We start from the raw sequence: 23,923 nt of genomic DNA on the forward strand, positions 1-23,923 counted from the left end.
ATCACTAGCCAAAGGTCCCTGCTCTCTTCTGCTTTGGAAAAAGGGGAAAATACTCCCTGGGGGTTTTTTGGTGAAGGATGATCTTTTTCCACGTTCTTTGTCTTACCCTTTGCTCCATGGAACACACTTCAGTTCTGTGGTTTCGCCTGTATACACACGGTCTGACAACCCTGACTGTGGTTTGGAGCTCATCACGGGACAAACTTCTGACCCTCTTCAACCCAACATAGGTACATCCAAAGGTGTTGCTTAGAGGGTTAGAACTGGTCCTTGTCCTTCTGCCTGCTTAGCCGCGTGAGCCTGCATCGGTGCCAAATGACAATTCTGGTGTGTTCCCAGTTCTCCAGAGCTGTTAAACACTTACAGAAAATCATCAACCAGCAATAGGTTAAAAAAAAAGGGGGGGGGGGGGGAACAACAAATATCTGCTGCCTGTGGAGAGCAGGTCACGCCTGGTTCATCTTGTCCTAAGGTCTTAAACCAGCCCTGCGGTGCCCAGAGCTGCCCTCTCCTGGGTTGTGGGTGCCCTGAATCAGCTGTCGGCCATGCAGTCCTTTTGCTTGCACACACAGGTCCCATCAGGGCAATGGCACAGCAGGTCAGCAGCTCCCTTGGCTCCTTGGTGCCTGTGGGAACCTGTCGCAGCCTGGGGTGCTTTGGTGCCCACAGCAACCTTCCCTCGGGGGAGTCATTCCTGCGGATGTGAACCCTCGGGCAGCTCTGGAGGAGCAGGTTTCTCTGGGTGCTGGGTACCAGCATCTGGGCTGAGGATCTGAGACTGGGAAAGAGGAGCTGCTCAGGTCTGCCTGGATTTTCCTTCCCCTTACTCCTTCTAGGGTAGGGAAGTAAGAGCAGAGCAATGTTCCGAGTCCTGCTGAAATCCAAGGACTCCTCACCCAAAACGTGGGCTCCGTTTGTCACTGCCCCAGGCACTGCTCCAACCAATATGAGGCCCAGTGTGTCCTTACGTGCTTGACCATAATTACATAGAAATTCATAATTAATGTTCAGTCATCAAAGATTAACCTGGTCTTTGATTGCCGGCTTGTTCATCAGAGTAATAGCCATGGCCCTTCCTCTGCTAGATGCTGTCGGTTTAAACTCTTTGACTAAAAACTTAACAGTTTTAGAACAGTTTGTTCTAAAAGCTGTGACTTCCTGCATGCAAACAGCCAAAGGGTGCAACCTGATTGCGTGTATGGCAGATAACGTGGGTGAAGACAGCAACCCACCAACAGCACAATCCTCCCAGGGGCTGTAGGACCCCCAGTAACACAACCGTGATCGTGTTTGGGGAGCCGGGGTGGGCTGCACCGTCACCCAGCCTGCTCCACATGGCACTTGTGGGATGAACGACAAGCACTAATGCCATCTAGCGACCAGAAAAAATGCGCTGTGGATATTTTATAAAACACCACTGGAAATTTTATAGCCCCAAGTGGGGCAGGCCTTGGGGCTGGGAAGAAGGGAGGTGGTGCTGAGTGTGCTGGGAAAAGAAATCTCTTTTCCCTGCTCTCCCGACGTGTCTCTTCCGTCATTTCACATCCCACGAAGTCCTTCTGCAGGTAAGCAGGGGCTGGGATCTCCCACGTGAGGCTTTATAGATCCTCGGGGGAGCAAGGCAGGGGGAAAAGGAAAGGGGGCTTTCTAAGCAGCTCTGTTGATCGAGGAGCACGAATTCCCCAACTTACTGCTGTATCGTGGAGCACAAACCCAATGCCCGGGGACAAGGTGACTGCAGGAGGGGAGATGGCTTGCTCCACTACTGGCATGGACATCATGGGCAGAGACCCTGGGGACTAATTTAAGCTGGCAGCATGGGCTGCAACGCGGTGCCCTTGCTGCAGCTTTGACCCTAGCTGAGGCGGGGCAAGGGATGGCAGCTTCTGCCACTGTCCTGACAGCAGTGACTTATTAAGGCAGCTCATATGACCTGACACTTTTTTTTCCTCTCGCCACCTTTGTTTCTCCCTTTTGCTTCTGTAGGTGATAGCCACGAAGGCATTAACGCACTGGGTTTCTGCGCGAGTGGCTGGCTTGAGATGCTGTTGCTTTGTACCTAGTTATTAATCCAGCCAAGTCACAGTGCCACAAACCTGGAGGACTTAGTTTGTGCTCTGCATTTTAAAAAGGAAGGTGAAGTTATTTCTGACTTATTCTTATACCAGCTTTCTGACTTATATATATACCAGCTTATTCTGCTTGGCTAAGCTGTCATTGGCAGGTGCAGTTTGCCTTGCACAGGGCTGGTGGTCTCCTGGGAATATTTTGCAACTCTGATCATTTCTCCAACTCCTGAGAAATGCACAGAGAGAGAACCTGGGAATTAAAAGTTTCCAGTTAAGGAACTTGAGGGCTGAGATAGCTGCGATGAAGTGCATTACGAATGCACTGAGATGCTAGGCAGCACCCCCAGAGAGATTTGGACAGAGGTGTGGGATGTACCCTGCTGCCGAAGGAGAGTGAACAAAGCACCCAGATGTAAGTAAGCTCCTTCATGGGACATTTCTGAAGTTCAGTGACACCAAGACTGGTGCCAGCAAAGGCTGGCACATCACTGGCCGAGGGTCCCAGAGAGCTGCCCCCCTCACTGGGCACACGGGTCCATCAGCAATGCTCTGCCCCAGAGCGAACAAGCAGGCGCTTGTTCTGCTCCATGCTGCTCAGACTTGCCCCTGCTTCCTTCAGAAAGCCATTTACAAGGGTCCTTGGGGACGTTTTGTTGTTTTTCTATCCCAAATGTGAAGGTACCAAATACGTTCCTATTGTCTAATTTACAAATGTTTTGTGTTATCTTGCTGCTTCTTTTCTGGATTATCCTTGTGTCCCCCTGCCTTTCTGCCCTGGATAATTGAGAGTTGGCGGTGTGCCTGTAGCGTTCCTGTTTCAGGGCCAAAATGGGAGTGAGAATAAATGCTTCTAAATATTGTATTGAAGCAAATAAGTAATTTACTCATAATAGCTCTTCGCCTGGCATTACACTGGCAATTTCATGCAGGTTTTGCAGAAGGAGCGAGCAGTTGTGAGAGGTTGGAAGAGCTGTGTGCCTTGGGGAATATTTGCCGTGTGGGTATGATGGGGGGGTATGAGAAGGGCTTCACAGATTTGGAAGAGTGCTCCTACTTCTGTAAAGGGACTGTATCCAGCAGTCTGTGACAATGCTGCATTTCATGGATTTGCTGGCCCTAAATTCTGAAAATATCCCTGTCTACCAGGAATTTAGGTGGAGGTGGCAAAGGTAAAGACTTCCCTGTGGGGAGAAGGCAGGTCTGCTTTGCCTTGTGATTTTAGAGCAGCCAGCCAACCAAAACACAGTATACATCCACGCTGTCTTCTCAGCTCAATAGAAATCCTTCAGCATTATCACAGCTCCATCTGTTCTTTTTCCTGAAGAGATATGGAAAGCAAAAAGCATTTAGGGTGCTCTTTTGCCTGAAGCATTCAACACAGAGACATATCCCTATCTATTTGGCATCAGTAGGGCAATAGCACCTTGCAGGAGACAAGCAGAACAACTTGCAATGAATAACCTGAGACTAGTACTAATTTTCTCTTTTCTCTCTCCTTGTAGGGATCCTGTTTACGATGCTGGTATTTGGACCAGCCTGTGGATTTATCTTGGGCTCCTTCTGTACCAAAATCTATGTGGATGCTGTCTTCATTGACACAAGTAAGGAGAACTGGGTTTGGTTTCAAATGAAATATGCTAATGTTGTGTCAGCAGGACAAAAACATTGATGCTCATGAGCAGGAAACTGCTTTTCATTCCACCTTGAGTGTCTCTTGCATGTATGGGTCACTTTTAGAGGGGTTTCATGACCGGGATTCAAAAGTTTTCAACTCTATCCCCATAGATAACAGATTTGTAGTAGCTAAAATTTGTTCCCTTCCACGAGCTTTTCTACTGCGAGATGGGTTTCAGCCCAGCTCTTAGAGGACACGTCAAAATATCACTGTGGCAGGGCACACCAGCTACATGGACATAGTCTTGCCAGGGGAGCTGTGTCCAGGGCATGGGATGAAATCTGGAGAGCTGCCATCCCCAGGACCTGGGAGGACCGTCAAGGCTCTCTGATGGAGGCACGCCAGTAAGACCCATGCCAGGCACCTTCTGTGACTGACCCTGTTTGGATGGACAGGTTCGGTCCCACAGCATTATTGCTTTTTCCCAAAGCAGTGCTAATTATTGCTCACCTGGGCTCTGCACTTGGGTTAAAGCAAATTGTTTGCAAATTGTCTTTTTGTTCATTAAGAAAAAAATCTGCAAATTCTTTTATTGCTACCTGCACTACGTGCTCTTTGCCATTAGAGGGCGATGTGTAACAGGCTGTTCTCCGCTGCTCCCCAAGCCCTTTGGCTACAGACTGCAAACCTGATGCTTCATTCTTTTCTCTCAGTTGTTCAGATGCTTTTTCTACAGTTCTCAGCTCCATCTGATCTCACAGGCTCTCATGCTGCTGCAGGGGTGTTGTCCCCTTTGAAGGTGCATTCCAGTTCTATGATGTTGCAAATACACAGGATGCGTTTGGATGGAGTTGAACCTTGCAGGACTTGGAACAGAATTGTGCAAATCTGGAAGAGTGCTACTGCCTTTTCTTGGTCTCTCATGCACATGGCAGCTGAAGAAATCTAAATAAAATCGAACGAGCAGGAAAGAAGTATCTCTTTTGATGGCTGAGACTTTTAGCTGCAGCTTGGTCAAACACCACATGGCCCCTTTTCATTCCTTGGCTTTAGCAAAGATATGCCAAAGACTCGCTTGGTCCTGTAGGCAGAGGAGCTTGTCTGAACACTGTTACATATTTGACCATTAAGTATAATTTACTCCAAAATATGAATGTGCAGAAGAAGATATTTCTTCACAGGTGAAGCTGTGGAACTCCTCACCGTAGAGTGTTAAAAGTCTACAAATGGATTAAAAAACAATTGGACGAGTTTATAGAAGAAAAAATCAACATGACACCAAATGTAGCTTAGAAAGCCCCTGAGCCACAAACCACAAGAATAATATCAGGTATATGTTGACTTTATTCTTGTGGACTTTCTGGGCATCTGCAGCTGATTACCATCAGAGGCAAGATGCTGGCTTAGCTAAAAAGTTAATTTGATGTCATCTGGCCATTTTTAACGTAAGACATTGCTCCATATTTACAGCTCAAAAAGCCCCAGACAAATACAGAGCCATGGAGGAGAACGGTGGAGTGTTATCACTGAGAAGCCTGGAGGGGCTGTGGCTCAGCAGGTCATAGGGAGGGTATAGCGCTTTCCAGCTGCAGGTCCAGCTGGCTTTGGCCATGGTCCATTGCTGTCATGTGAAGGCTGGGGCACGCATGGCCTCCATCTATTTTTGTATGGGAAAGAGTTTCCACATTGCAGCTGGCTCTGCCTTGCAGCTCGGGGCGGCACAAGGAGACCGAACTGCAGAGGGTTGAGCCCTGTCCTGCTCCCTGTTTCGGTCAGGAGGTGTGGGATGCCAGGACACGCTGCTGCGCTGCCCTCCGTACAGGACCTATTTTTGGAAGGGGATATGAAGAAGACCTTGGTTTATGTGGCTCTTCATGTAGTTGTGTTCCCAAGAACCTGAAAAAAATGCACTTCAGGCAGGAGGAAATAACAGCAGAAGAATCCGATCCCTCCAAAACATTATTTTTCAAACTTTATATATATTTGAGAGCTACATGTTATTTTCCCTAAGGAGAAAAGAGTTTCCTTCCGTCTCTGCTTGAGAGACAACTTGATTGCCTCACTTGAGACAGATTTTTCAGAGTGGCGGTAACCAGACAGACATGATGAACGGAAGGAGCTTGTTATTCTAACCATGCAGACCCGGGTCTCCCCTGGGAGACAGCTCCGGCGCTGGGCACCCTCCGCCAGCTTGCCAAGTGGCTGTGGCAGTGAGGTGGCTGTTAGGCACACAGTTTCTTCTCTCCTGCTGCTTATTTTTATTCCCCCAAACTGACTCCAGAGCTGCCTTTTTCCTTATCTCCGCTGAGTGGTGGCCTACAGGATACTCTTGCCTTTTACTTTGCTTTTCTTCATTTTCTGATGATTACTCTACCTTTCTGAGCCCATTTGATGCAGTTGGGTGGGTTTCTTTTCCAATATTTAGGACTGTTTCACCCTCCACACAGTCACAGGTGCCCATAAAGCCTAAATGCCCATCTCTCCTTTGCTGAAAAGGGCTGTGAATTCAAAGCAGGGAGAGCATTGACCTCCTGGGAAAAAAGGGTAAGCTGGGATGGAGATGCAATGTCCTTGTCTGTGCTGTTTCTTCTCCATGCATGTCTTTGTGCCAGTAGGTATGTCAGCTGTGTGTGCACATTTGACATGCTGGGACAGTGATGTCCAAAACCTTGGTGCCAGCACGGGGCACACTGACTGGTATATGGCAGCTTCCTAGAGCTGGCAGAGCCAAAGACACTGGAGAGAAGCTCTGATTACAGGGTGTTGCAGAAGCTGGATGTACCATCTAGATAGACAAGGTGATAGGTTGCTTGTCCTAAGGTCCTCTTGGATGTGGAGGTCATTATGCACTGGTGGCTCACATGGTATGGGTGTGGAATGCACTGTGGGTCCCCATCTTGTGTCTGGGAGTCCCTCACCAGCCAACAAAGCCCCCAGCAACCATCTTGAGCCTACATGATCATTAACACTGTCGTCTTCCCCTCCCCACGGCTGAGCCACTGACGTGTGTTTGTGCCCTTACAGGTAAGCTGGACATAACCCCGGACGACCCTCGGTGGATCGGTGCATGGTGGGGAGGCTTCCTGCTGTGTGGTGCCTTACTCTTCTTCTCGTCCCTGCCGATGTTCGGGTTCCCGCAGTCCTTGCCCCCGCGGCCGGAGCACACCGGGGAGAGCGAGCAGGCCATGCTGCCTGAGAGGGACTACGAGAGACCCAAGCCAAGCAACGGGGTCCTGCGGCACGCGCTGGACGGGGAGAGCAGCACGACCTGCTTCCAGCAGCTCCGAGGTGAGACACTGGCTCTTGTCACATTTTCTGTGAGTGTCAGCAACAGCTTAACAGCTGGTTGGATTTATAATTGGTCTCTGATTTGGGCTATCTACCTCTACTCCCAAAAAAATCCCCAAAAAACCTCAGTATCCTGAAGTTTCAGTCCCTAGCCTCTAATTATCTCCGGCATTGTCCTCATTTTAAAGAGAGACTTTGTTCCACTTGAAAGGTTTGGGATTTTTTTAAACTACAAAGCTTCAGAAATGCACAATAGTCCTGTAGAGGTGATAAAAAAATGAAGGGGAACACAGTTGCCAAAGCAATTTGTGAACTCTTCAGTCTACTGTCCTGCTCCCCTCTGCCTCCCAAAACAGAGAGCAAGCCAGCAAGGGCAGTTAAAAGAAATTGGGAGCTCCTGGCATCTGAGCTGCAGCTTAGTGCAATCCCAGATACAAAGCAATGAGTGCTGGGCACCACCGCAGCTCTTAAACTGGGATGGGGAAGAGGTAAATACCAGCCCAGAATAGCAGCAAAGTGGCAGGGCAGAGCATGGCTTGTAGCAAATTAGAGTAGAAAACCCCATGTCGTGTCCTGCAGTGATGGAAATGGACCTCGCTCTAATTAAGGTCAGCTAAGGATCCGGCATTTTGTGGGAGAGTGTGGGCAGATATCCTTTCTATAGGCTGCACTGGAAAATCGTCATCTAAGAGGGTGGTTCTGTAGTACTGGTGGTTGCTTCCCACTCTCTGGCACTGTGGCAGAGTGGGTTTCATTACTGCCTAATACATTTTGATAAATGACGACAAAATCACTTACTCCTTGTGCAGTTACCTTAACTGGGAATTGAATATGGTGTGGGTGGGAAGGAAGAAGAGACTTTGGGGAAAAAAGTGTTTTCTTAAATATAAAAATGCCTTGAATAGTTGATGTGGTTGTTCGTTAAAGGGAGGTCAAAGATGTGAAATTTTGACCTGATGAGAAAATTCAAAAGAAAGGTAAAGGGATAAATTGTTTGAAAATTTGTCAGTAAAATTAATTTCTTCATCCTTTCATCCTTGTTGCAAGGATTTTCTCAAGTTTGAGGAATGGGCTTTTCCCGTGGTATGTCCATCTGGATAATTCTGTGGCTTTTGTTGTGGACTCATCAGAGCGTCTGCTTCTGGCCACTGAGTTTTTGGAATGGGCACTGGAAATTTTTGCAGGTTTTCATATAGAAAAATGAAAGAATACGGCATGTCCCGGCTGCATGGAGGGGCAGCAGTTCTGCCTAAGGATGGTGCTGAGCAAGCTTGAGTTTCTTGCACACAGGGAGGCCATGGGGGTGTTCCTAGAACATCTATTGCTCATTGAAGTAGAGAAATTGAACTGCCACATCCCTATGCTTCAAAGTATTGATTACATCAGGAGGCACCACAGTCTTCCACGTTAGCTTTCTCATTGCAGGTAACCCCATTTCGGATCAGTCAGTATTCCAGAAGTCTGTCTGTAGATGGACTTTGAAATACAATTTACATCACATCAAATAAGACAGGGAATGACCTTTTTAGTTATGCCTTTGAGGCTGTCACAGACGACACAGTGTTGGTAGCTGACATCTCCTCTCAAGTCCCTTGCCGCTATTGTCACAGTCGGAACGTGGTCAAGAGTCGTGTTTGCTAAAGTGCCCGCCTGGAGGAGATGTTCAGACACGTACCACAAGGGAAGGCAAATGTGCCTTGCTCATTTCCGATGAGTAGTGTTTAAGGTGGTGGGTTGAATCTTGCTGTGTATATACATTATTCTGCCAGCAGCTGCAAAATATCTATGCATTCCTGTGTGGCAGGACCTTGTATACTTAATCTATTTGTTGATTGTATAAAGTTTCCTTTGGGGGAAGTTAGACTGTTTAGCATTTTTCCTAGGATAAAAAGGACTGGTAATTATATACAGAGATTAAAAATATATATGTGCATGCATAGTCATGTCTTCTGTCCTGCTATGGGCTTTGGGGTTTCCATGTATTTGTGAGGCTGAACAGCAGAGTATGTACCTGTACATGTGGGGCTGGGGGTGGAAATGCTCATTTGGGGTTTGTGTGGCCATAACTCTGACTCCTTTTTAGCAAGTGTTGTCTCTGCAGCTGGGTCCTGGGCAGGTGTGTGCCGGCTGTAAGTCCACGTCTGCATGGAGGTGTGGATTGTCCATCTCTTGTGCACAGTGTGGGGAGGAGGAGTTGTTTCTCTGGACTGATTGTGCGAACACACTGTGTATCAACAGTGCATCCTTAGAGGCTGAGCTGAGTCTCCTTTTTGGCTATTGAAGGGGTTTGATTCTTTTTTGGTTTATTTTATTTTTTTCAAGCCTTGCAGTGACTGCCGCAAGTGATTGGACATGGCAGGAGAGGAAGCGGGGCGGTGTCAGTTGGAGACATGCTCCCAGCTGGGTCACGGCTGTCAGCTAGCGACATGGCATGGCTGGCACGTGGGAGGATGCTCGAGACACTACAAGATCTGCTGAAAGACAGTGAGATGCAGGGCTGGGTGAAATTCCTTGGCTTTCTCTGGCCTTAGCACGCAGAAAAGCTAGGACTAATATAAAAGCAACCTGCTCAAAGTGTCGAAAAGTCCTTTACGTCTCTGTCGAGGTCTAAACAGGAGGGAGGGCCCAGCTTTTGGGAAGCCATGGCACCTCTTCCTGTGGGGTATTTTCATGCCGGGAAAAGAAGCATCCTTAAGAGGAGCTTCAAACTTGAAACGAAAACCGTGCCTTTGAATGGCACGAGGTGAAGAGGCAATCAAAGGCAGCATAGGCGGCGGGTGGCTGCCATGGCAGCTCTGCACAGGGGCATGGCAGCTCAGGCAAGAAAGCTTTGGGGCAGTCCTGGGAGATGCTTACCGTTGCTAAACTGGTGTATGAATGCTGCACCGCTTTACCTGATTAGTATTTCAGTTAAGCAATGCAAATCCATTTGGGAGTACAGGGAAGTGAAGGATTAATAGCAGGGAGAGGATGGATAAATGCTGCCATTGCTCTTTGCTTTCGGCTGGCAGCCTGGCAGGGCTGTTCCAGTCCTGCGCTCTCTGTATGGTCTGTGAAAGCACTTCAGGCATGGGCTGAGGCAGTCCTTGCTGTCCTGAGGGCACAGCTTTGCTTTCCTACGTCTGGTCTGCCTTGGGGACCTCTCTGCTGTTCGGGGCCAGAGACGATGCTCGGCTGTGTCAGGGCACCTGTGCCCTCTGCTCGTGTCTGTCCGGCATCTGCCCTCTCACTCGGTGTTAACATGCTGCCTCTAACCTACCGCATGCTCCAGGACGTGCTTGGAAATATTTTGTTAAAATCTTTTTTTTTTCATACAGAAATGTCACTTCTACTGAATTCAGCGGTCAGTGCAGATGAAACTTGGTTTCAAAATGCTTCTTTGGCTTTATCTTTAACACCCCTGAAACATTCTGCTCTAAATGTATTTTGTTTTGCAATGGTTTAAACCAGAAATTCATTACATTCTGCCTGTCTGTCTAGTGAGAGAAATTAAAAACCTGAAAGGATTGAAATTGATATGGAATCCTTCAGGTTTGGAGAGAGAAGCTCATTCACAAGGAATTAAAAGAAAACTCACTGTGGAATTAAATGAGTTTCAAAACTGCAAATTCCCTAGATTTGGAAATATTTTGGTTTCTGTCCAGCTTCATTTCCAAGAGCGTAGGAGAGCCGGGATGTACAGCTGACAGCTGTCTTGTCTTCTGTTCGGTTCCTTCCTGCTCTGTGTACCAATCTGCTGAATACCTAGAGAGTGAGCTGCTCTGAATCCTGGATTTCTCTCCCTAGAAGTGCTCTCTGGCAACAGACACATAGCACTGGGCCAGAAGCTCCCAGCTGTGCAGGGGGGTCCTGGGCCATGGAGAGCCTGTAGTCCTCGGTGGGAGTTCATAGAATTGAGTGGGTTTAATGGCTAACACAAGTAGTTTTAAATTCATGACTCTAATGAGTGATAGTGACAACCTTTTGGAGAGGGCTCCATCTGTACCTTCATTCACGGCCAGAGCAGTGAGTCTTTGGCCTAGATCTAGACGAGTACCAAGACCTTAATGCCTTTTTGGATTTGGGTCTTGGCTCCCTACCAACATCTAAAAGGCTTGCTGAGAAATCCTAATCTTAGGTAAGGGGATGGCAGCTGATCATAAAAGGCCCCACATCAGGTCCCGTCAGTCTCAGAGTTTCCTTTGGCTTGGATTTCATGAGGGTGCGGGCTTTGTTGGCAGGTTCTTTTTGGCTGTTTCAAAGCCAGCATCCTTGTTATCAGAAGCTTCAATTAATTCAGAAAGGCCTTCAGCCTGCACACTTCGGGGCAGAAGCTGAGCAGCAGCTGAGGTCAGGCAGAGCGTGCCTGTCTCCAAAAAGATAACTGTGCCTTGCCGTGACCTCCATGATGCGGGTGAGGGAGGTTTATGTCCCCCTCTGAAGTCAAGCAAAGGTGGTTGCTGGAGGCAAGATGATAGACTAGAAGGAACTGCTTTCCGTGCATGAGGACGTTACAGTTGCTTCAAGCTTGTAAGAAGCCTCGTTGACATAGGTGTCATCCTTTTCCTTCATATCCTTTGTGATACTAATTTTGCCAAGGCCACGTGGGCTTTGGCATATTAAACTCACCTGAGAGATCTTCAGCACCTCTTGCCTTACTCCATCTTCTCTTTTATAGGAGCTGCCTCTTTCCAGGAGGTATTTTCTTCCTGCTGCTTGCACTATTTTCTTCATCCCTTATTCCTCAAGCCAGGTGGACATTTTGCCTTTTGTTTTCTATTCAGATCTGAGGCTTGCTGCCTGCGTTGTTATTAGAAAGTAGTATTTTGGCTCAACGTTACATTTCGCCTTTCCCTCACCGCACTGTCCTAGGTGGACTGGGCTGTAAACCTCCCTCTAATTTATTACTTTGCTTTCTGTGTTCCTCATCTTTACTGCAAATTGAAAACATGTCTCTGTAGGGTGCTCCAGCTGCAAAAAGGGGCCTTGGTGATTGTAATGTTCCAAACAATTCATTTCAAGCACCAACGTGATGATTATAGTTTGTCATTTCTGGAGAGTAGTTAAACCTCATGTAATGAGGTTGCCAATTATCCCCGGTACTCCCCAATGTTTAGTGACAAATCAAAGCTACTTGGTGTACATAAGTGTGTTTGCTTGTCAAGCCCGTGGCCTGTCACCCACAGCTGACCCCACAGCAGGAGACAGGGAGGATACTTGATGCCGTGGCACAGACGTTGCTTGGGGTGTTAAAAGGTGGGAAGTCGAGGGATTGGCAGGGGTGTTGGAGAGCTTTGGGACATCCTCCTGGGTCCCTTCCAACCTATGGATGATTCCATGACCAACGCTGCACATGGATGGTCTGAAGAGTTGGGTTTTAAGTACTTCAGCAGTGAAGAGAGGCTGAGGTTTCATGTTCTTCTCAGTGTATCTTGCCATGGCAATGAGAATCACTTTTCTGCCATCGTTTCTGTAGCATATTGGATGCATTGGGATAAGGATGTTAAATGAGCAGGACCTTCTGAGTGTGGGAGGGTGAGTCTTTCTGTGCCGTGTCTGATACAGCTCGTGGGTTCTCCAAGTAGATTTTTGAGACTTTTGAATCCAAAAGACTTTTCTCTGTTCCCATTTGGCAAATGGGTTTCAACCTCAGATTTATAGCTCCGAAGTGCTGCTACAAAGTGTTCAGCTAACCTTTGGGCCAACAAGATGCAGGGTAACATTTATCATGACTTTTGCTGGGATCGGCTCCAGTGAAGAAGCACCATGCTTAGCTGTTGTGTTTGCCAGAGCTTTACTGTCCCCCATCAGCCATTTTCCATTCCCCCTTCATACCCAGCACCATATGCCAGGCAGCTGAAAGCACGTCACTCCGGTCTATTGAGAGATTTTTAAACTTCACTGCTGACTTTTAATCTTGTTCCCAGAGGTATTTCACCCCAAGAACTGAGACAGATAAGGCAGCAGCAGGTGTCAAATGATTCATCTTAACAGGAGGCAGTAGCAAGATGAAAGGATATTCATTTCTATGGGGAGCCTCCTGTCATTTCCCTTAGAAAATGAAAGGGAACGAGCTGGCCCTGGCTGAGGAGATGGTGTAGGCTGCCAGGCATTGCCTGTGTTGCCTCTGCGCTCTTTGCACTGGGTTTTGTGTTATACCCGCCAGCTGGTACAGACCCCTGTTGCAGTAGATGGTGGTCAAACATGCAGTGGAGGGACAGGATCTGTCCCAGAAAACTCACTCCTGGACACACAGGGAGGAGGAGCAATGATGAAGTGATGGGACTCGTAGCCCAACACTGCCAGGCAAGGCAGTCATGAGGGCCTCCTCACTTCTATGAGATGATGCAATAACTCTGCAAAATTTTTGCTGTCCATCCCCAAGTACAAAGGGTGGATTTTGACCTTGGTAATGCGTGATGATTGGGCACCAGCCTTGCCAACTTCAGAAATAAACATCCATGATCTCTAACTCCCTCCTGCAAAAAACAGGCTGTCATTGTTATTATTTGGTGGATGAAGTTAGAGGTCTTTGTATCTTTGCATTTGAATTGGCACAAAGCTACATCTTGAGGAATCCATTAATCTCGAACAAACTGAACTCCAGAGGCACAACAGGCATTAATACCTTAAATATGGCTTTTCAAGTTCAGCGCTGCCAAGTCCACCTTTGCATTTTCCCTCCTTTTCCTGGCAAGAAGGGTAAATTCTGTAGGTGGCCACCAAGGAACTGAAGGAGGCAGCAGGTGGCTTCTGAGATCTATCCACATCTGAATCACCCCCACCCCTGTTCCTCCCTCCCAGTATTTTTTTTTTTCCCTTCTCCCCCCCCCCCCCCCCCCCCCGGTTCTACTAAAAAATACTATGCCTCCTGCACCTTCATTATGTTCAGCAAATCCTCAGGAAGCAAGAATTTTATACAGCATGAAAACAGATTTGTGATATAAAGAGACCAGAAACTGTGGAGTGGACCCTTCCAAAAAGGTTAGATCAAACCTAATTATAACCCTTCCCGTCCCCCCCCCGACCTCCCGCAAAGAACCAACCAAGGGCACCCAAGCAGAGCCTTGACAAAGAGGTGTGCATTCACTTGCTGAGGCCAGTGCAATTAGATTTTGCACCAAAAAAAGCCCTAAGGGAAAACAGAAGCCAACACCAGAGAAATCTGTCATCTGCCAGACCCTGGTACACCATAGGGGATGTGGGGGATGGATTTTCAAAATGCAAATAGGGGTCCATTGAGGCTTCACTACACTTCAGTGAGGTAATTTTCAAACTTAATGATTTTCACATTTAATTCAGGGAGAAATTAGTCATCAGGTATTGAGACAAAGCAAGGTTCTCTTCTGTACTGGGATGCTCTCCTCTTCAAGCTGTGTTATCTCGGCAATAATTAAAATGTTCGCTGAAGTAGAAAATGTGCTATCTGATTCATTAGCCAGATTTCCCTTTGTAAGGTAACTTGTGTTTGATTATCTGAAATAGAGACGGGCTTAGAGAAGAGGACTCTGGACACGAATGATTCAGGAGGGAGGAGCAAGGGATCATGAAACCTAAAGCAAGTGTGTGTGCATCTTACACAACGAATAGCTCAATGTGTCCTCTTCCACCCTTGCAGCCACCAAGGCTGGTAGGGTCTGCATGGAAGGCGTTGCTTGACTGGTGAAGCTCTGGTTTATGGGAACATGCAGGCTAACATGCCTGTCCCAGCCATGAGGTCCCTTATGCCCATGGTGGCCATGGCCCCAGGCTAAGCAGGAGAATTTCAGCTTGCACCCAAGCTGCATGAAGGTGTTCCTCAGCAAGCAAGCCAGTGTTATGTGGTAATAAGAAAATGAAGCAAATCTAGATGGTAGGAGAAGGAAAGGCCAAGTGTGAGCTGGGTTAGCTTGTGTCTGAAAGCTTGCAAGAATTTGTGCGGTGCTGAGTACAGTACTCCTGACACCCATCGGCTGGCTCAGCGTTGTTCATGAGGAGCAAGTAGGGAAAGGAGAAGGAGAAAGGGAATGCGAGGTTTTGATTGACCTCCCTATGGGGGAAACAAAAGCAATATTGGAAAACACTGATCCTTCAGAATTTCAAAATCATCTGTAAGATGTAAACATAATGACAGGTGACTTCTTTTTGCACCCTCCTGGTATCTGAATCTTTAGATGACACTGTTCTGGTGTTTCACTTTGTTCTGGTGTTGCCACATTTCAACCAGCTTGTCTGTGCAGATTAGAAAATTACTCCTGATTTGAAGTGAGTTTAGAAAATTACTCCTGATTTGAAGTGAGTTTGTCCTTCAGGAGAGCAGCAAGGCACCTCCAGCACCTCGAGTAGAGCCTACACAAAAACGCCTCTCCCTTTTTCCTCTCTTCTAGTGATACCCAAAGTAACTAAGCACTTGCTCTCCAATCCCGTTTTCACCTGTATCATCCTGGCGGCCTGCATGGAGATTGCAGTGGTGGCCGGCTTCGCCGCCTTCCTGGGAAAGTACCTGGAGCAGCAGTTCAACCTCACCACCTCATCTGCCAACCAGCTCCTGGGTGAGTAGCCACAGGGGCCACCAAATATCCAGTGTCCAAAGGCATTTAAAAGTGTTCAGCATGGCTGATAACCACAACCAGGCTTACTGGTTAGGCTGCCCAAAAAGTGACTTGCCCAACACCTAGAAATGTGTCCGTGAGTGGGAGGGCTGGGCTCCAGCTGTGCCTTGGCTGCAGAGCCCAGAGCAGACCTCCAGCATCCTTCCTCCTCGACTGCGTTCTCCACTGCAGCCCGCTGCAATCACTTCCCCTATCGCTGAGCCCATTGTGTGAGAAGTGGTATGATACAGCCAGGGTATGAAAGTCTGTGATGGCCCTGAAGTACAGCAGAAATCCCAACCAAACTGAGCCATTTGGTTGCCCAAGACTGCAGTTGCTCGCCGAGTGACATGGCTGCCCATCGAACTGCTTGTCTCATGGTTCAGGTATCCCAGAGTTCTCCAGCCCATCTCCATTTGGGTTAGGAAGCCCAGTTTCTCCTGCTAGTCCCTCCTTTCCCCTTGGATCGGAAATGACAGGATTGCAATCAGTAGTTCAAACAGCTGAGCACGTGCAGCTTGGTTGTCTTTCAAATGCCCCTTCTCTCTGACCGTGCTATGCTGCCATGGTTTCCCATATATATTTCTCAACGTTCATTCATTCCCTGTCAGGGCACTGATGCACAGGCAGGATCTTCATTTATTTTGTCCTGCTGCTCATTCCCAAGCAGGCCCAGTGATTTGTTTATGACAGCCATTCTCTCGGCAGCACCCAATTAAGATATCTGTGAGTTGATCTTGGATGATCTGCCACCACAGCTCGCCAGATGGGCAGCTGGCAGTGATCTGTCAAAAACTGGGACATCATGAAATGGGTGGATCTTAATATCAAAATAAGGAGCTTGCAAGCTGCTCTCCTGACAGTTATTTATTTTCCCATTGAACTCATTGGTATCTTCTGGTTTTGGCCTGGTTTTCCAAAAGAAACAATCCCCTGCAGTCAGTCTTGCCTCGCTCAGCAACAGAGGAACTCACTGGTGAATTTTAATAGGATTTGACAGAAGGGCAGAGGTCTCAAAGATGTTAGGCTGTTCCATCTTTCCTGAAAATTAAAGGCTTGGCAAAGGAAAGCAACTTCCCTCTTGACCCACTGGGAGAAGGAAAACCACTACGCTGTTTGGTGGGGGATGCCTGGCCGGTCAGCGTGTGAGTACAGCTGGATGGTCAGCAAAGAGGGAATCACCCGTGAGCCAGAGCACATCCTGCCTGTGACCTAGCAGTGGGAAAGGAGACTTTGATACTTCCACAGTCCCCCCACAACTTGTTTAATTTAAACAAAGTTGCTGCCAGATTTCACAGGTGGCATTTGTGGCAATCCAGAAATGCCAGGATTTGGATGCACTTCTCAGCTTAGCGCAGGTAGGTAGGGTTTGGAGTATAACTGGCAGCAAAGGGATAAAAGTGAACCCAGACAAGTTCAGTGTGATAATGCCTTTCTGTGCCTGGAAAGTGAGTCACTTCTGGCAGTGATTTTGCATCTCAGTTTAAGAAGATTCTATAAGGGAGACTTCATATTTTCAAATGCGACTATTGCCTCATCTCTGAATTTCAGACTGCTGTGAAGTATACCAAGCAGGGCTCATCCAAAGCCTCTAGACACCTTGGAAAATTCTTGACTTTGTCTGCCAACTGTTGCAGGAAGCATTAGGGATGCTGCTGCTCAGGTTAGGGTGGGCCAGTCTCAGCAATTTTGGCATCTCCCTCCAGTATGGATGAGAACTGGAAGAAGATCCTGGTTCCTCTGTGCAAGGCAGCTTACCTGTTTGCATCCATTCCTCTCCTTTTGGGCAACCCTAGCTTGGTGCTACTCCAGCAGTTGGTCGTCACAAGGTTTCCCCATAATAGCACGCAGATCTCTCTGCTGGAAAGTAAAAAGCTGTAATAGTGTGGTTCGCTGAGCCTCACTCGCACTTGTTACTAACTGATTTTTCTTCTTGCAGGGATGACAGCGATCCCATGTGCATGTCTGGGCATATTCCTGGGTGGCCTCTTGGTGAAGAAGCTCAGCCTGTCTGCTCTGGGAGCCATCAGGATGGCCATGCTGGTGAACCTGGTGTCCACAGCTTGCTACGTGTCTTTCCTGTTCCTGGGATGCGACACAGGACCTGTGGCAGGGGTTACTGTTCCCTATGGAAACAAGTGAGTCCTCAGAGAATTTCGGCCTTACCAACATAAATACCATGTTGTTGTCCTTGACGGGCAGCCTTCAGGCAGTGCTGGCCCTTAGACAACCATATAGAGCAAGCATATAGAAGGCAATGTTGTATAGGGCTCTTACTTTGGGAGGCTTTCGTGCCACTCATTGCTGTGAGAGTTGAGTACCTGTAGCTGACAACGGAGTTTTACTAAAATCGTTCAAAGTGAATTGAAAGGTGCCAGACCTGATTCTGCACCCATGGCCACTTACATAGCATTGGGTCCACCGCACTGTCTGGTTTCTCCTGGCGGTGAGGGACATGCACTGCTTTGTACATTTATTTAAGTGCCTGAGGGGAATTTGTAGAACCAGGTTTTAGATGCCTGGAAATTCAGCTATGGTGAGGAGAGTGTGCGTGCCTCCAGGCCCATTTTGATGGGAGAAATGAGGCACATGGTGCCCTGTAGCATTCACAGGACTTGGAGAGAGTTATTCTGTATTTTCTTTTCTGGTGCTCCTCAGTATGCAGTGGCGACTCTTTAGAAGATGACAACTTCAGGCTCTCAGCTCCTCACGGTTACTGTTCTAGGAAAATACAGAGCAATCTCCGCAGCATCTCTTTGGGTTTCTTGGGGCTTCTTGTTGGGGTAACAGGGCAGCCCAAGCCTCGCATTAGATGCCCTGTTGCAGAGGGATAGTGGCCATGGCATTTCTGTCCCCAAGGAGGGGCTGTAGCCTGGATTTCTTAAAGCTGGGACCCGACTAGCCTGCTCACTGCTTTTTGTAATTTGTTTGCCTTAACTACCCTCCTTCAAAGCCATCTTGGTGTGGCACCGATTGGAAAAGCTGGCTGCTTTCATTACACTCAGGGCTGATGTCATTTCTCTTCCTGTTTCTCTTACAGCTCAACTCCAACCTCATCTCTGGACCCATATTCCCCCTGCAATAACAACTGTGAATGCCAAACTGATTCCTTCACTCCAGTCTGTGGGGCAGACGGGGTCACATACTTATCTGCCTGCTTTGCTGGCTGCAGCAGCACGGTGAGTGGGCTTTCCTTGGGACCTCTTGCCTGTAGGAACAATTCTGTGAGCGCGAGTGCGTGAGGTTAGTGTGTATCTGGTAGAGTAGCTCATTGACAGCCAGCAGTGGTTACACCCCCAAAAGCTAACCTCATACCTCAGATGGGCCTGAGCCGCTGTCGTTTTTCACTCTATTGCATAAATGCCTGCTGACTCTGGCAGCAGTCTGCCAGGGTCACGCACAGAGTGGGATGGTATTTCCCATCGTCATACTCCTCTGGTCTTTCTCCTCAGCATGGAAGCAGAGGAACACGAGAGGAGATCTGCACGGTTGTCCACTGGCAGAACCCAGATCCTCCACGAGAGCTCGCTAGCCTGGGCTGTGGGACCAGCTTCTCTTTTCCCCTGCAGCTCCCCATCTCCCTGCTTCTCCACCTGCCCGTGTTCACCCTGCCCAATCCTTTTATTCTTTTTCCTCTTGCTCTTTTCCCGAGTCTGGTTCCTAGACGCATGACCAGATCCTGGTTTTATTCACCCTTGTTTAAGCTTTCCTTCTACTCCTCTTGCTTCTGTCTCTTTCCCTGCTTTGCTCTGAGGCAGCAGCAAGAGCAGTTGTCAAGGGAGCAGAGAGTCCATCCAAAGACATTCTGCATTTTTCAGTTCTCCATATCTAAGAGTTTATTTCCTTTAGAAAACTCTTAAAGACCAAACCATCTCTGTGCAAAGATGATGTGGGGAATTTTTAACAATATCTTAAAAGCCTGCTTTTCCATTTTTTGCTGCTGAAATGCTAATATCTTCTGGGTTATGCTGAAAATGAGTGCCTGCTGCTCCAATGGGTGGGAACTGGTGGGGTTGCTCTCTGCCCAGGGCCGTGCCAGGCATGGTGACCGCTGCCACACTGCTTGTGTGGAGCCCGCGGGAGGTCAGCCTGGTCGCAGTGACCATTCACGGCTGCAGGGACATCAGTGCTCACCACATGCAATTATCCCTCCATGGCTTCGTCCTTACTTTTTGGGGAGACATCAAACCTCCCTTCCTGCCCTAAGGAGACAAACTGCCTGCAAGTGCCGGCGAGCAGAGGTGCAAGCTCGCTGTTAGCAAGTGCCACCTCACGGCCCAGATGACCTGGGAGCTTGTCCTCTTCTCTCCTTAGTTCCCACTCCAGCCTCAGAGATGCAGGCATCCCTTTGAAATACCACAGTTTCAAGGTGCTTTCAGCAACCCCACAAGGGACTCCACGAGTGTGTGGCACATGTGAAGGTGTTACCTCCTGCCCTCTTCCTCCTCCTCCTCCCAATAAGAGACAAGTCAACACCTAGGGGGGCAACACAATCATTTTAACAAGAAGCCAGCTTGTACAGGCCACACAGAATAGTGTCTTGCCAGTTCACCGAGCCCTTAGCAAGAATGCAGCTGGTGTGGTCCATGGCTGGAGTGCGGGAATGACCTCCTCGCTGTGTGGATCAGGGCAAAGCTCTGGCTCCTCTGGAAGGAGCACAGTAATGAAAATTCAGCTCTGCCCCTTCAGTTTGCAGCTGCCTGACCTCATGCTCTGCAAGAGCATACCTCTGAGCAAAAACCTTGCTCTCCCTCACCCTCTCTCTTACTCATTCTTTCTTATTTTGCCTTTTCATCATCATCTTCGGGTTTTTTTCATTGCTTTGTTTTGTGGGGTTTTTTGCAGTAACATTTTGAACACAAATTAGTGAAGCAATAGCATCCTCTGGAAAGGGCATTATCAAGAATTATGGACCAGTTTGGCCATGCAATGGCCCTGAGCCAAAGCCAAATTGCCAAACCAGGTTTTAAACCCATAATCCAGGTAATGACCTGTCTAGAGGGTCTTGTGAATGTTATATGCTTGTGATGAGCCAAGGGTTGCTTTTTCTGGGACATAAAATTCTCTGAATGCTTTATTTAACTTTACTGCATTGGACATTTCTGACTGCCTCTCTCCACTTTTCCTCTGTGAACAATTTCTAAAAGCAATGAGTAGCTCAGTTTTTTCTTTTTCATTTCTTCTCTCTTACTGAGCTGGTTGCAGAGGTGCACCTATCCAAAAAGCCGTAGGAGTATTGGTGCTGATAGGCAGAGATCTGGCACCCTCAATAATTTCTCTTTCAAGCCATTCCTGGGAGTGACCCTTGTGTACAAAGCCTTTGACCATGCATCTTGTTTGTTTGATGCCATTGCTTCTCTCAGTGTCCCCTTTTGGCTGGAGACGCGTGAGTTCCAGCCTGGTATTACCGTGCTGGCATCTCACAGCTTTGCACTGAAGTACCAGCCTGTCCCTTCCCTGTCAGAGCCAGCGTTTAAAAAAACAAGTAACTAAAAACATGGGTAATTTGCATAGGTAATTACCCCAAACTCAGGATGCTGTTAAAGCTGCAAACTCTGCATCTGTGCAGCTTCACATGCACACAGAAAATCTAGGTGTGCAAACTGCTGGGCAGTGGAAGGCTGTGATAATGAGTGCTTAATGCAGTGGAGTTGCAGACAAGGGAATCTATAGCAATTTGGCATGGGTAGCAAAAAGTTGCCTCACTACAGGACCAAGGTAAAACTCCATCTTTGATGTTTCCTTGTTTGATGTCTGTGAGTTGTATAGCGTGTCAGTAATAAAAGATCAAAGATCTCTCAGGTAAGGATGAGGTGCAGCACTAAGCAAGCAGATGTAGTTGGTACAAACTACTCACACTACTTTGGGCTAGCACCTTGGTGCAGAATGGTCGAAAAAGCTGATTGAGGGGCAAAGTTTCAGGCAATGGAAGTGGGGTCCTGCCTCGTGGTTTGTTCACCAGGTATAAAATCACGCCAATGGGAGGAGAATCTGCCCCACCATTCCCAGAAACAGGTACTTTCTCTCCATTGGTGAGAGCCCCTGGGAAATACGCTGCCAGTTCTGCCTGTTTGCCGTGATGGGAATTTTGTCCCAGGATATTTCAGTGCAGGTATGTACTTTCCTGGACTTAGATGGGTTTTAATCCACAGGGCTGTGTCCAGGCTGGTTGCTAGCAGTGCACTGCAGTAAGAGCCAGAAACTACAAATTCCTGTTGTCTCTGTGTAAACACCACTGCAGTGGTGCTAATTGTCACCATCTCTAAGCCTTCAGGTGGCAGCTTCTGACTCACAGCACAGGAATTTGTTATGTTAATTATTGCTTGCCAGCTGGAAAGGCACCTGCATGTCTACTCCAGCTCTCCTGGAGTTCTGCACTGCGGTCTCTCTTGCCCTCTGTGCACTTACTTGGAAGAAAATCATTTGACTCCTATGCAGAAAAAAGAGATTGGTGTCAGAAAGGCTGGAGTAGTATCCCCGCGGATCCTTATCTTTGGAGGCAGTGAACCAGAAAGTGTGCTTTTGTATGGTCCTAAGGGGACCCCAGTGGAAAAGCAAAGGAATTACTGCTTGAACGTAGTAGAGGGTAAGGGGAGGAGATATAGCTGTTTTTCAATATGTTTTATTTTATGGCGTTACTCCTCTTACAAACATGTGACCTGCAAACCCAGCAGGCTGAGGAAGACAAGCCATGAATCATTTATGATCATTTAATTCTGTATTCATTAAGGGATTTCTTGGTATTATTGTGTGCCTTAATTGCACCAACATCCCCCACTCAGAAATTCAGGAGGGTGAGTTGGAAAATAAGAAAAAAAAAATCCCTAAATCTGTGACTGGCAAACAAAGCTTCTTTTCACATCCTGCACTTGCTGGAGAGATCAAAGAAGAAATGCAGTCATTTCGCCCTCCTTCTGATCACATATTGATAAAGTTTATCTCGCCTGACTTCAGCTTTTAGCTCAATACAAATCCCTCTGAACCAGATGTCATTTATTAGCCCTGTAGTGCACTTGAGTCCGTGTCTGTGCCACCAAGCTGTGATAGTTCAGCAGTTGGTGAGCCGCAGCACTCATTGTTGGTGGCTTCTTCCCAGGATTCAGGGTGCTGGAAGCAGGCACCGAACTCACAGCCAAGAACAGGGCTGCAGATATACCTGCTTTTAATGTACTTCAGTTTAATTGCAACAGCCAAGAGGATGGAGGTAAATAAGAAAGTAATTAGAACCATAATTTGGGGATCTTCTTTGTCGCAGGGACACAGATTGTTTCTTTATTCTCCTCCAAAGGGGTATAACTCGGTAATAATTTTGTCGCAGTGACATTTATGGGAGAGACTTGAAAGGAGCAGAAGAAAAGAAACAAGCCAAGGGACGGCTTTCCCTTGCTGGTAGCATGCATCAGAGCTGACACGCTTCTGAAATTCTTTCCAAACCCCCCTCAAATAAGCACTTAGGAGTTACTTAATTGACCATTAGAGGATTCAGAGTTGCTGTTGGCAAGCCCTCGTTACAGAGGGCAGGCGGTGGGGACCGCAGCTCTCCCTTCTCCTGAACCCCTGTGCTCCTCTGCAGAACCTCAGTGGCTGTTCGTGCCTCACCTCGGTTCCTGCCGAAAATGCCACCGTCGTTCCCGGCAAATGCCCCAGTCCCGGCTGCGAAGAGGCCTTCTTGACATTCCTCTGCGTGATGTGCGTTTGCAGCATGATCGGGGCCATGGCACAGACGCCGTCAGTCATCATACTCATCAGGTAGGACCGCTGCCGGGAGGAACCCATGAGCTCACTGGAGGCTGCTCTTGGGGTGGGAGCAGGGCTGGGGGGACGATGGGGTACCGCTGGGAGCTGCAGGGAGCCAAGGGTCCTGGCCTCTGCCTTTTAGGCTGCACTGTCTGTCCCCAGATCCATGACTTTGGACTGAACCTCCGCTCAAGCCATGAGAAAATCCTGCTTTGACTAAGCACTCCCTGGTGGAGACACCTTGAAAGAGCTGCCTGTATTTTCAAAAGATTTTGAACCTCCTCAGCAGATGAGGAGCTGTGGGCACAGGCTTACTCGTACGTTACTGCCTTAACATGCACCCAGGCATTGGGGATGTGAAAACCTGAGCAGTCCTGCCTGAATTTCAGCCCCGTTGTTTCAAGTGTTAATTTTAAGCCATTTTCTCTCTAAGCCATTATTTCACTTGGTAGCACTTGGTTCATCTGTGGCGTGGCCCCACCGAGTTCAGTGCCTACGGTACTGACCTGCTAGAGAGAACACAGGAATTGCTCGAGTACAGCTTTGGTAAAATGGGACTGAGGAGGGACTGGGCTTGCCAACAGAGATGATCCCTGCAGGGATGCTGCAAAGAAAGGTGGCAGGCTTGTTCTTACCAAGGCTGGGATTAGCGTGGGAAGGGAAAT

The 23,923-nt window shown here is 48.0% G+C and overlaps 1 protein-coding gene across 1 annotated transcript in view; it reads left to right on the top strand.

The window, feature by feature from the left end:
- SLCO3A1 (solute carrier organic anion transporter family member 3A1) overlaps positions 1-23,923 on the top strand; it is a 145,213-nt gene that overhangs the window by 112,908 nt on the left and 8,382 nt on the right. The window contains exons 3-8 of the mRNA XM_076347967.1: positions 3,572-3,670; positions 6,709-6,972; positions 15,318-15,482; positions 17,461-17,659; positions 18,562-18,700; positions 23,095-23,270. Of these exons, the coding sequence (XP_076204082.1) occupies positions 3,572-3,670; positions 6,709-6,972; positions 15,318-15,482; positions 17,461-17,659; positions 18,562-18,700; positions 23,095-23,270 (1,042 nt within the window). The remainder of the gene's footprint in view (positions 1-3,571; positions 3,671-6,708; positions 6,973-15,317; positions 15,483-17,460; positions 17,660-18,561; positions 18,701-23,094; positions 23,271-23,923) is intronic.

The sequence above is a fragment of the Aptenodytes patagonicus genome, chromosome 10 (assembly GCF_965638725.1).
Source record: "Aptenodytes patagonicus chromosome 10, bAptPat1.pri.cur, whole genome shotgun sequence".
Taxonomy (NCBI): domain Eukaryota; kingdom Metazoa; phylum Chordata; class Aves; order Sphenisciformes; family Spheniscidae; genus Aptenodytes; species Aptenodytes patagonicus.